The 13650-nt window shown below is 36.4% G+C and overlaps 1 protein-coding gene across 6 annotated transcripts in view; it reads right to left on the bottom strand.

Moving 5' to 3' along the window:
• Positions 1–13650, bottom strand: part of CCSER2 (coiled-coil serine rich protein 2) — a 76732-nt gene that overhangs the window by 38102 nt on the left and 24980 nt on the right. For all 6 annotated transcript variants that reach the window (XM_054205667.1, XM_054205668.1, XM_054205670.1 and 3 more), the window contains one exon: positions 768–858. In XM_054205667.1, coding sequence (XP_054061642.1) covers positions 768–858 — 91 coding nt within the window. The remainder of the gene's footprint in view (positions 1–767; positions 859–13650) is intronic.

The following is a 13650-nucleotide window of genomic DNA, read 5'->3' as shown; positions in this document are numbered from 1 at the left end:
CATATGAAGATAATATTAGCCTCCACTGAACTTGCAGGTAAAGCCAATACCCATATTCACATGATAGTGAAAATTCTTATGAGTAGGTCAGGAATGACCAAAGGCAAATGCCTCAAACTTTTCCAGGCAGGGATGTGAAAAAGCGTGGTAACAATTTGCCTTACCTAGTTTGTTTTAGTCTGTATTTGTATTATTTTAGTGACATCTAGGTGCCACTATCCTCTCCGTGAAAAGTTTGCCAGCATCCTCACTGACAACAAGAGTGCATAAAAGACATCTTGAAAAAACACATCTTAAATCTTAAGGCTTCTGTTACCCTGAGTTGTATAAAATCTATTAGGAGATATTGTCACTTCGTAGAAGAAAACAAATAATTATCTCAAAATGACTTACAGTGTCATTCCCCAAAGCTGCAAAATGCTGTTTCAATGTTTTCAAATATAGTTGAAGCATGAGACTGAAGGACTAACTTAAAAGTTTTGTTCTACAAAAGTAATTTAAAGAAACAAACAGTGCGTAACAAAGCTGCATTTTTACAAGAGGCAGTACATTTCTAACTTTAGAATTCTTCAAATACATGTTCTGGGGGAACAGAAATATCACCACTTCCTGCATTTCAGAAAATAAAGATTTGTTACTTAGAGAAAAAAATTATTTGAAGAGTACATTGGCTTATTAAAGCAGAAGTCAGAACACAATCCAACTCAAAAATCTCAAAAAGCCCATAATGCAGTTTCATAATAAGATTGCTTGGCTAAATTACTAACCTTTGTCATGAGGTGGGTCCTCAGGCAGGTCCACATCAAGCATGAGATCATCATCTTCAAGATCACACGAGTCAAGATTATTCAAGATATCCTGCAAGAAAGAAAGTGTGAGATATAGCTGCTTTCCTGATATTTCTTTTACCCTACTGTCATGAAAAGTTTACTTCAAAGCTTTGTTACATTTGCATTGTCCACATATCCACTGTTGTCAGCGCCCTCCTCTCTTTAGAGGACAAGATCAACCTTACTTGAGACTATTTATACAAACAACAGTCATCACACCTCTAGTAATACGATACAATAACAATGCTAGATGAAAAATATAGATTAAAACTTTTTTCTGCCTGATGTCTACAGAATACTACAAAGATTTTCCTGTTCATTAATATCCTGCATTCTCCCCAATTTTGGAAGCATTTTAAAACTAAGTTACTTTGCTCACTTAGAATTCAAAAACAGCTTTGTGAAGAGAAGATGTTAAATCACCTTATTTTAGCTCTCATATCATACTATTGTAATATCATTGAAAGGAACAGGGGGGGGAAACATGTTATCTTGACTTTTTGGGCCAACAAAACTTAAGATATACTACTATCAGCACTAAGCTCTGCTGCCTTTTGGCTTTAAGACCGTGGTTCATATATAAAGTTGTTTCTAGAGGGACTAACAAACCTTCATGTTGTATGGGTGTACTAAAAGTATAAGAAAAGTGTAATAAAGTGTATACATAATACGTAATATTCTATTACTAGTCAGTCAGGTATATTAAAGGAAAAGGACTGTAGTGTGGGCAAGTCAAATCAGTGTTAAGACAGAAACTGACCCCTCATCCTTTAAGAATACCAATAGTAGGAAAAACTGAGGAGGTGAAGGCTCGGGAACATTCAGGTTCCCGAGCAGTCACATGCTGTTAGCACCAGGCTACTGAAAAGCCACAACAGGCAACACAGGGCAGTACTTGATTTAAGAACCCAGACTCTGTTTCACTTCATTAATCAAAGAAAGCTAAGCTTATTAATACCAAGTGATCATAACACAAAGTCGGTCTAAGGAAACTGCTAATGGTTATACAGCTCTAACTCTTCAGCTCTGTTTTCTCGCATCCCACAAATAGAAGCCATGGCTTTAAGGACCAAGATCAGACTCCAGCACTTCACATCTGCCTCTCTTCTAAGAGCAAACATGTAGATTTTTCTTTGGTTTAACAGCTACACCTAAAGATGATTCATGGGACCAATACTTAAAAGTTTACCAAATATTAAATAAAATACCTGTTTTACTAATTATTTCTCACTGGATAAAGTGATCATTAAATACTTAACTGAATACTTGCATACAGACTATGAATACACTGCAAAACAATATTCGCTTAGAAAGTATCCCTTTGCCAGCTACCATTTATTAGATTTGCTTTGTCAGAGATGTAGAGGTAAAGAAGAACATTACTAGGCATTTATCTAAACTGTTGCTCCAACTGTTCTTCAGCAGTCTTCCAATAGTGTTCACAAAGGACTACTATATTTTTATTACAAGTCGTGGGAAAAAGCCAAGTATATTTTAAGATTCTTTTAATTTTTTGTGTGAAACAGAACATTAAACATTTTACATTTCTGCAGGGGAAGTTATTTATTGACTTAGGAGGGAGAGTATGAGATGAAAATAGTTAATATGCACTTTTCAAAACGTGAGCAATAAAAAGGAAATATTGAATACTTGAGCCAGAACCACCTGTTTTTATTTCCAATTCCTACCTGAATTACTTTGTTTACATATAGTACCCTAAGTATTTCCAGGAAAAAAAAGAAAAACCTACATATCAGGGCATTGTGAATAATAATAAAACCAATTATGGAAAAGCTTCACAGAGAAACAGAAGCCATTTATAGGAAATGTGGATTTAACATGTGGGAGCAACAAACTGCCTGTATATATTTACTTCTTTTTGTTTCCATTAATTTACATTTTTACAGGAACTAGAAGATTTTTAACTAACATGTATTTTTTAAATAATTCTGAAAAATGCAGGTGTGTTTGAGAGCCAGCTTTGGTTTGTTAGTTGATAAATTGTTTTTATGCCATGCTTTGATCTTCCACATCAGTATGAACAAGCATTATTTTATTCTACTGTGAGAAACTTAATGAGCATGATAAGTAAGTTACAAACAGTGGCCACAAACACATAAGAAAGTTGAAAACAATTGTCATTGCTGTGCAAAGTCATTAAAAAAGCCCAATATAAAAATGTAGTATGTCAGAGTGCTAACTAATAAACCAGATAAGCCACTTTACTATCTTTGTATCAGAACTTCAGAAGTCTAATGATGTCAGAGAAGGTCAGCATTTGAGATGCCAAACATACTTTTCTGTCAACAGCACATTTTATTATGTTTCCCTAATTATACATTCCTGCACCACACTGAGGCAACTCCATGCTAGAAAACACAGCTGTGAATATAAAGCCTTTGTAATAGCTGGGCCATGTGTGAATTCACTTTGAGGATTTCCCAGTGCTATCTACTTGGGAAACATAATATCAAAGTAGATGTCAGCAACGTCATCTTGAAATACCTGTAAGATAAAGTGCAGGTTTCATCATCACATTAGTGCACATAGAACCTGTATTTACTGACCTCCATTGTTACTCTTACTACTGTATAATGAACTGGAGCTCATTATACAGTACATGGCAGTGACATTGTTAATAATGTGTACCCAGAAGTTATCATCATGAAGCAGTTCTGGGCAACAAACTCAATGAGAACATGAAATAAACAAAAAGTTCTTCAAAGGTGCATCAACTACAACCCTACAGAATATTACATTTCAGCAACTATTGAAAGTTATAGTAAGAGAAGAATCCTATTTTATTTGTATAGTTAAAAAGAATAACGCATATTAAAAGGGGGATGTAACTTCACAAGGCTGATTTAGCACTAGATTTTCAAGATGGTACAACCTAGAAAGAGATTAAGTTTGGGACTGTGAAATCCCAAATCAAACTACAATGCTGTCCCCAAGCTCTCCCTCCAGAAAGGTTTTCAACTGAACACAGGCAGCAGGGCTTTCTTCTCTTGATGCAATACAGCAGGAAAAGCATTAAGTGAGAAACAGATGATCTATGACCACTGGGGTAAGAGCTGAATAAGCCAAGAACCCCACAGCAGGAACACTCATATTGAATAAGGAAATGGGAAAAGACTAAGAAAAAAGGCAAGGGTAAGGCTGGCGAATGATTACACCACATTCAGCAAGTTTACTTCGATGTTCCTCAAATTCTTTCTGTAGGGAATGCCCTTAGGTCCTATGTCTTACCAAAGGTTAATCAAGCACACACTTACAACTCACCTACAACAGCTTGGGGGTTTTGCCTAATTTGTTGGATGCACAGCATTCATAATTTCTTCCTCAAGAGACATAACGATATTAAGTTCCTAAGACCAATGGTTTGAAGACTGAGGTACTGTAGAGCAGCTACGTTTGCTGAAGCTGAACAAGTTTGAAGTTCAATATAAATTATCTCCATCAAAATGAACTGGAGTAGCAAAATATTCATTTTAAAGAGATCAGTTTCTAAGAATTCCTCATGCTACATACATCATAAGGTTCCACTGAAGAGCAGCATTTTTCAGTCCACCAACTTAAGTTCAACTTTGTTAACAGCTAGACCTAGGCAAGAGGTCTGATTCTCAGCTTTCCCATTTCTTGAGCTAAGTATATAACGCAAATCAAAATAAATTACAGTGTGCCCAAATTAGAAGAAGGATAGAGGTCTACATTTCCTCTCAATTATTAAATGCAAAAGATGTGGACCAGTGAAAGCTTATGACACAATGTATATTACACTCGAATTAGAAAAAAAAGAAAATAAAAAGGAAGAAGTCGGGCACTGGGTTAGTACCGAAATACAACTCAATTCCAGATAAGCAACCCACAACCAAATTATTTTGGAGAGCGTTCAGAGAACTGAGAAGAGCCTGAGCTCAAACTACCAATTCAGTAGCCATGCCAAGGAATGCTGTCTTGCTTGGAATGCAATTGCATTGAGGGAGTCATTAGGAATGTTTTACTTTTTTCATTCAAGATCTCAGACCTTATTCATTTGTTCTACCTTTAGAAAGTAGGCTGTTAAAGGAAAATAACTATTTTTGTTACTCATTTAGTAAGTTAAGTCTTGCTTCCAACAATTATCATGCACTTCTGAAATTAGCAGAAAAAGTGCATGTGAGCTTTTACTTCCATTAAGTATTCCATAGCGACTACTGAAATTGAATACACATAAAAATTTATTCAGTTTGATTTACTCTACATTTTGATTCTAGCAAGCCTATATGCACAGTTTCTTTGGTCTTTTAATTTCTTGCTCAAAAAAGACCTTATGATCAATGCATGATCATTTCATATGAAAGATTGCAACTCCTTAAAAGTTTCAAGCAACAAAAATATTAAAAGGATGGATATCACCACTTTGGGGAGAAAAACAGAACTATAGAAAGCACACCTACAAACTCAAAGTCTGGTAGCAGAAGATCATGTGTCATCTATAGCAGTATATAAATACCTTTCTGGCATGCCTAGTTTTGATGTTAGTATTCACATAATACTTTCCCAGGTTACTGACAATGCATTTATAGAAGCTTTATCTGACATTAAGGTAATTAATTTAGTAAAAACTTTACTGTTAAAACTGGTTGGATATTATGAAATGTAAACATGCAAGGCTATTGCCAGTGTTTATTTTCAAAGTTGTTTACTGAAAGAACACAGCAGTAATCACGGGTCTCTTTGTTGAATGACAGCACATTATAGCACATTCCATTATTTAGTTATACTTTAATCTCTTTGTAAACACCTATCATCAGCAGGTTAAAATCAGACTTCAGACATGTAGTTAGTTATTCTTACAGTACCATGCTGTATTCCTTTTGATGAAAATGTATCAGACCAAGTATCAGTAACAGGATAGACTATTTCAGATGGAAGGGACCTACAACCAACTCAGGGCTGACCAAAAGTTAAAGTACGTTTATTAAGGGCATTGTCCAAATGCCTCTTAAGCACTGACAGGTTTAAGGCATCGACCACCTTTCTAGGAAACCTGTTCCAGTGTGTGATCACCCTCTCTGTAAAGAAATGCTTCCTGATGTCCAGTCTGAACCTCCCCTGGTACAGCTTTGAGCCATTCCCACGCATCCTATTGCTGGATACCAGGAAGAAGAGAAAAGCACTCTAATGACCACGATGAAATCAAGGTTAGTTTATGACTTCCATTAGTTAAAGGTGCTTTACTTATTTTGAACGTTGTTAGTCTTTATGGCCAAATTTTAGGCTTCATTTTTCTATGTCTACCTCAAGCTGATTTCAGATTTTCAGTAAGAGTAAACAGTTTCTCAGAAACTGTTGAAAGGTGAAGCAAAGTCACTTGTTCACATAAAACCTTGTCTTCAGTTTTTACGTTGAAAAGATCTCACAGACACATCCTGAAAGCAAGCTTGACATCTAAATTTCTCTGACAGTTCTCTGAAATTGAGATCCTACTTTGGGACAAATTTGGGCATAGATAACAAACTTAGAAGCTACTGAGAAACCAATTAACATAGCAATTTAAGTAGTGGCTTAAAGAATGACACTTAAAACATCCCTCTGAATAGAAATCCATCAGAACCTCCAAGATACCAGAATTACTTTTACAGGTCTTTTGGATAATCACTATGAGAAAAAGATTTTTAAAACACAATCTTATATTGAAAAACAAAACAAAACGAACAAGCCTTAGAAAAACTAGCACCCTCTATTATAACATACTTCTCTGTAAACTTAGAAAAGCAGCTGTCAAAGTCACTAAATCATTGAAAGCAGACACATGTCCTTGTGATGTTCCACAAAAAAAAGGGAAAAAAGTCAAACATCCTGGTCAGGTGTCACCTCCATTCTTTTTCTACTACCAAAAGAGTAGTAAATAAAACCTTTGGTGTGTATGTTAGCATGACAATGAAGCCACGATACTGTGTTTAACATGAGTCTGATGCTATGGCAATGAATATATTACTACAAATTTAGCAATGCTGACTTGGCCTAATAACACACAGGAGAAAAGAGTAATCAGAGTAAGTTCTCTTGGAGGGGAATAAAAAAAAAAAAGAAAAAGCCTCTTGAAACAACAGAGGATGTAGCGGCTGACACTGGGATAGAAAACTCAATTTCTAGTCCAATGGTTCAGGCTGCAAGGAGTACCTGATAGTTTCAAGTTATTCAGTTGACTCATCCAGCAGTGGGAGTCTTCATGTTAGTCTGCAGCATCAATAGGACAGAACAATCCTTGTATCAAAGCGCAATCCAACAGACCCTTCTAATGTACAAGAGGACCCTTTAGAACAGGATATGGTAGTATATTGTACCACTAGTTGTATTTTTTTTTATTGCAACAATCTGAGTTTCAGAATTTCCCCATCCTATCCCTTAGCAACAAAAAGACAAAGCTCTTTTTGAGGTCACGTTATTCACAAAAACGTTGATAAGATAAACAGGCATTGTACCTTTTGTCAAAAATTTCCTCAAGTCCACCAGGCTTAAGAATTACACAGTAAGCAACGCCTCTTCTACCTTATAATTTCTGAAGTTAAGAAAAACATCACAATACAGCCTTGACACACATCTCAGCAACCCAACTGCATAAAGTCCTATTGCTATAAGAACCAGCAAAGATGGGGCTAAATAGGAGGCCAGTTACAGGATACCAAGCTTTGAGGATTTACTGCAAAAAAGTATTAAAAAGAGCCTGAAGACTACAAAACCAAATAGAAGTTAATGCATAGGATGCTACTTCTGGACAACTGAAAAACATCACAAAATAACAGACAGCTTTCAAACCACTTTTGTGAGGAGAAACCTGGGTATGTTTCCTTAGAACATCAGAAAATACCTACTCTCAAACTGAACCTAGCCAATATAGTTTTGCTTTGTCTAAACTGGAAGGTGTAGCTGTGATGCATCAGAAAGGCAAATAATCCAAAAAACTAGTGGAGAAGAACTAAAGCCTTTGCAAAAATTCCTCCACCGTTTGAATTCTTGTTGACAAAAAGCATCAATGGAAAAAACGCGTAAAGTTATCCTTTCCTCATACATAAAAATATACACTAGACTTGTTTCAGTTATAATACAATGGTTGTTCTTAGACTATATTTTCATTACATATAAAAGTGTATCCAAATATTTTTATTTAAAAAAAAAATCAATAATCCTGCCAGTATGGTAGAAATATCTACAAAGAAATCTTACATGAACATAGACAACACTATTCTAAACCCTTATATTAGTTATTCATATCGATTCTCTTTGTATGATCTGCAGCTAACACAAAAAAGTATTAAGGCACCAGAGTATCCCAGGTGAAATGTACTACTACTTTCTCATTAGTAGTTCTGTCTCTGCAGTTGTTAAGATCTCCCATCTGGATGCTTCTGATATGACATTTGAACACTACAGTCAACGTGTGGTTGTACTTTCAGAACAGAATGCCTTTTATTGTCTACACAAGTTCATTCACCTGACTGAAAGCAGGGATCAATGCAACAAGTTGGCATAATTTTGGAAGAATAACAATATACTGTGTTTATAAGATTCTCTATGCCTTCGTATCTGAAATTAGAAGAAACTGTACCCTTTTGCATCTGAAAGCGATTAATGTCTCTGTAGTGTCAAGGTGTGTTACGAGTCTTATGCTGGTGGGGAAAAAAGACCACAAAAAAGTTAACAAGCAGAAGATAAGCATGAGTAAAGGGGAGAACTACGGATAAATCTGCCCAAAAAAACTTCAAGGGAAGTGAAGAGTTTGAAGGTAATACAGAAACTAACAAAGTATCATTTCAGGTACTTGAAGAATCAAAAAAAAAAAAAAAGGATGTAGCCTTTAAAAACAAACACTGAACAGACTGGGTTAATTAGTCATCTAGAGGGCAGCTAAAGAATAACTGCAAGACTCAGTCAAATACGATGCAAGGCTGACAGAAAAGAGAAAAAGACTTCCAGGGCCTTTTTCAATGTTGTTTTCAGCATTTGACAACACCCCCGATAGAGATAGGGAAGAGATAAACAAACAGGAATTCAATACAAGTCTGCAAAAAGGCAACGTTAAATAAGACTTGAACAGAACTGTTAAGTGAAGGCAGAAAACAGAGACAGAAGACTTCTTTCACTTTGAGAAGACAGTGGGCATCCAGGAAGGCACATTCCGTACTACAGGGCTAAAGAGAAAAACCCCGTGGCAAACAACGATGTAAGAACAGAGGAAACCACACAGGGAAGAGAAAGGACAGAACTCTGAGGGGTACTAAAAACAGGATAGGAAAGGAGCTATTTTAAACAATGTACATTGCAAGTCACATTAAAGATAATTAAGCCCAACATCCAAACATGTATTTATCTCATCATTTTGTTTATGCTCTGTAAAAGAGGGTTGCCATGACAACAAATGCAACAAGAACTTTGTTCTGAAAATCCAAGACTTTTTATGTTTAACCATTGGCAATAACATTTTTTGAAAATGATTCAATATTCTTGAAAATATTGAGAGGCATTGTACGTTCCAACTAGGTTTATTGAAAGTAGATAGGAAATATTAGGTTAAGTTATTACCCACCATACCTCAAGAAGTAGCTATACTTCTCTGTAAGAAATCTGAAATTCAACAGCATGATGAACAGAGAGGAAGAAGAAAACCAGAAATATTAACCATTCTGTGGAGACTTCGCCAGTCCATTAGCAACAGCACTTTCTAAATGCACAGCACAAGTTAAATCCCAGAGCCACAAAAAGCATTCCTCCACTGCCATCTAGCCTCCAGTAATGAACCTACAAAAAAAGAAACTGAACTGGGGGGAGAAGCATTCTGCCCATCTTCCTGCAGAATTCCAGCAAAATTTAAGAATGTTTTATAATATTATTTTTTTTTTTAATTTTTGCTCTTAAGTAGAAAGTTTCTGATTTGCTATAGAGGACAATAATAGAAAGCCATCAAGAGTAAGCATAAATAGTAACACAGAAGTAGCAGAGGCAGAAGAAAAGCAGTCCCTTCTACCCATTACTTCCAGCCTGTTTTCAGAAAAGTCTACCAGTATCAGAAGTTCACAGTTAGTCTGCCTACACATAATGGAGTATTTTACACTATAAAACAGTATGTAATTGCTATGGATACTCTTAACTGGCAAAAATAATTGTGAATGACTCTTACTCCGCTGATTTGCACTTGTATTAATAGTGCGAGGTTCAGCTTAAAGGAAAATAGGGAGGCTTCAAGTAACTCCCAGCTGAGAAAGGAACCAAACCATAAGCTCAAAATTCAGCAGAACAGCATGGTCAGGGCTGCTACCAGGAGGTCAATTAAGTTTCCTCCCTGTAAAAAGTTTTAGTTATATCCTAGCTAAGTTTTTGGCATAATCTGAATATGACTTGTTACACAGCATTAATGTGTTCTACTCTTATACAGTCAGCTTAATATACTTGTTTCTAAATAAAAACAAAACAATCCTCAAACACCTCCTAGCTAGTTTGAGTAATTCTATTTTGACCAACCTCTAAACAAACTGCTAACAACACAGGAAGCATCCTGTCACTTACTTGCACTGTTGCAAGAATACATTCTCACCACATTATCCTGATACATGGTATCAGATTGCAGTTAGTATCAATATGCCCTGAATGCATTGTTAACTGCTCTTGAAAAGAAAAGATGTTCAAGGACCCACATTTAGAGCTGTGGGTAAAGTAAGACTGAAACGGGTGTACACATTTCATCCAGAGAGACCAAAGCTGTGTATACTACAAAAACAATTCACCTCAACATGTTTAAGACACTGCCCCTCCCCTAAACCAATGTTCCCATAGCTTATTAGGACACAATTTTAGGTAAAAAGGAAAAGTAATAGGAAACTGTGTGCCAATCTAGCTGGTTTTAATCAAGTTATCTGTAAAATGTTCAGAAACCCAGTTAGATGGGTTAGACGTATGTCTCAATTTGTTTATATATATATTTTTAAGACTGCTTTTCTTGTTTATACTGATAACTTTGAAAAATATTCCAACTTTGAGACTACTGTTTTCTTTGGGCACACGGTTACCCACTCAGTATGGCTTGAAGATTTCCTAGGAGTAAGGAAAGCAACATTTGAGACTTCATGTAACTGTATTGCTGAGTTTAAGTAAACTAGAGTAATTCTGAAGTCCTTCTGTTATTGAGAGTGATGCTACTTGGTAGAATAAAGAAAAAAAATTAAAAAGGAATAGCTATAAGCTCACACTAAATGTAACACTGGCTATGCAGGTACCAACTCACACAGGAAAAGTCACTTACAAGCTTATGAAATAAAAGTACTAATTTCTACCAGTATTTATTGTCAAATTTCACACAGCACCACATCAGCTGCTGCTCTCTCCCCCACACAAATTCAAAGCTATCATTAATGGCTACCACAAATGAAACACCGGAGTAGGAGTGAAGTTGCCTTACTTGATTTTACCAGCCAAAACAGCATGAGAAGATTTACTGTGTCAGTTCTGAATCAAGCAGCTCTCAAAGGCATATATGCTTTCCCATCCCAAAGGAAAAAAAGGTAATTTGCCATAAAAGCTTGTTCATGAAATGTCATGCCTCTCAAACCAACATCACAAGAGGTTTGTGCACTGCAATATAGCTATATAACCTCTTAATAATATTTGACAGCAGGGGACATGTACATCACACAAGACACAGACAGAACCACTATTTCATTAAGTAATTCGGTTCCTCAGTGCCTCCCATTGCTGTAAGAGTTAAGCTCTGAGGCTGAAGACTAGAGCAGTGGTGGGAGGGTAGACAGTGTCTATTTTCAGTCTGAAGGCAGCACCTCTGAAATCAGCCTCTGCTTTCGTGACATTTCCTTTCTCTGCCATGAGCAGAAAATGGTCTGTCAGGAAACTCCACCAAAAGCACACTGAGGAACCATGCTAACAGAACACACTGAAACAAGTTTGTACTCTTAGCTCCCTATTAAAACAAGTAGTAATATAGACCGAGTTTTACATAGCAGTTGCACAGTTTTCTACTAAAAGCTTAACTGTGGAAATGTTCATTAAGGATGCTCTCCCACAAATTTAACACGTCCACAAATATTATCTACTGATAACGGAGACTAAATGCAAAAAGCTGACACTGACTTTTGAGGCTTTGAAATCAAAAACAAGAAATCTAATAGCTTTCCAAATATACATTTTTAGGCATAAGAAAGTTTTTTAGAAAATGAGAGTATGATAAAGAAATGTTAGAAGACAAGTTAGAACAGTACGATTCAAGTGAGCCAGCGTCATTTTTGTCAGATTCTGGAACACAGCATGGAGACATCTGGACAAAAGAGCATGGAACTCTGACATGACCTTAACAGCTTAAGCAGAGGTTAGCAGCAACACCAGCATCAGGTAAGTGGTACACAGATGCACACCAATGAAAAACACCTTCCAAGGTTGACATCTGCATTAGATTCCAATTCCAGAATCACTGTATTTCTGAGCAGGAAGTTTGAGCCACTTTATACATTTTAGAAAACAGAATAAGACAAAGCTCTTGCACATGGACACCCTAAGCAGAAATGGCAGCTTACCGAGCTGCATACATACCAACAACATATTTCCAAAAACTCATTTTATATCACAAGTAAAATTCAGACCTGGTGTTTGCCACTTTCTAGAATGCATCAGTAAAAGCTAGAAATCTCACAGAAGACTTCCTGGGCTACTCCAGTGTCTCCTGACAAGAAAAATATTGGCCTACAAACCCAAAAGTCAGGCTTTCGGCTAAAGGAGTGTGAAGGACCAATGAATTATTCAGTCTGTCCTGCAAGACAGTGTTTCTTTGGTGACAAATGCAACAAATGAAAATTCTCCAGTATGCTGGGCACAGAGAGAAACGTGTAAGGAGGTACAACGCAAATAGCAAACCCTCTGGGTTTGTTCTTAGTCCCTTCCTAGGAGGTTCACAGATCCTTTTTTGTTTGCTACAGTGTGTCCACATCCAATTACACAGACATGACAGTGAGAATTTCAATTCTTGCCCACACAGATCCACATGCCTGCATAAGATTATTTCTGAAGTGCCTTTATCATTGGTTTGTTTGAATACTTTCTAGTTAATAAGCAGATAAAAATCACCTCCCCCTATGCTAGTACCACATTCTCACAGTCAGTCTCATTACCCTGACACACTAATGAATTCTAGTATCTATTCACATACCTATAGGGAGAGATTGGCTAGTTTCCTCCTCTGTGGTCCAGTTATGTTGCAACTGTGGCCAGATAAACTTCGAAGCAGCAAGAAAGACTAAAATGTCTGGGGTCCAACAGGCTTGTTAGGCAGCATCTTCAGGTGCCAAAAAAGGACCAGCTACCTCAAAATCAAAATTAATATCGGTATGACGAGATTCCCCAACATTAGGGTCATTATACTTAATTAAATATTATTATACCACAGGAATAATGCCTTCCCCTTCCTTTCAACCTCACTCCTGCACTAAAGTGCTGAGCATCTAGATTCACGTAGCAGAAATTTTGAAGTCTGCAACTAGTTGTCACCATACCAACTTCTCTAACAAAGAAATAAATTTAAAAAAAAAAACCAAACCACCACAAAGTTAAAACTGTGTCTTTATTAATGTCATAATGAATTCAAGTCAGAATGGCACTGACCAAGGGGAAACCATCCTTTGGTTTCAGGCACAGAACAAAATTCAGACTCTTCTTAAGGAAATGCCCAATTGAAGTACACAAACTACTTTGAGGAGCTATCATAGGAGCTCACAATACAATTAATTCTCTGTATTAGTGTAACATTTTGTTAGTCATAAGACACATATTATAACAA

The sequence above is a fragment of the Rissa tridactyla genome, chromosome 6 (assembly GCF_028500815.1).
Source record: "Rissa tridactyla isolate bRisTri1 chromosome 6, bRisTri1.patW.cur.20221130, whole genome shotgun sequence".
NCBI lineage: Eukaryota > Metazoa > Chordata > Aves > Charadriiformes > Laridae > Rissa > Rissa tridactyla.
Note: the sequence above shows the minus strand (reverse complement) of the source record. Positions and strands in the feature narration are given on the sequence as shown.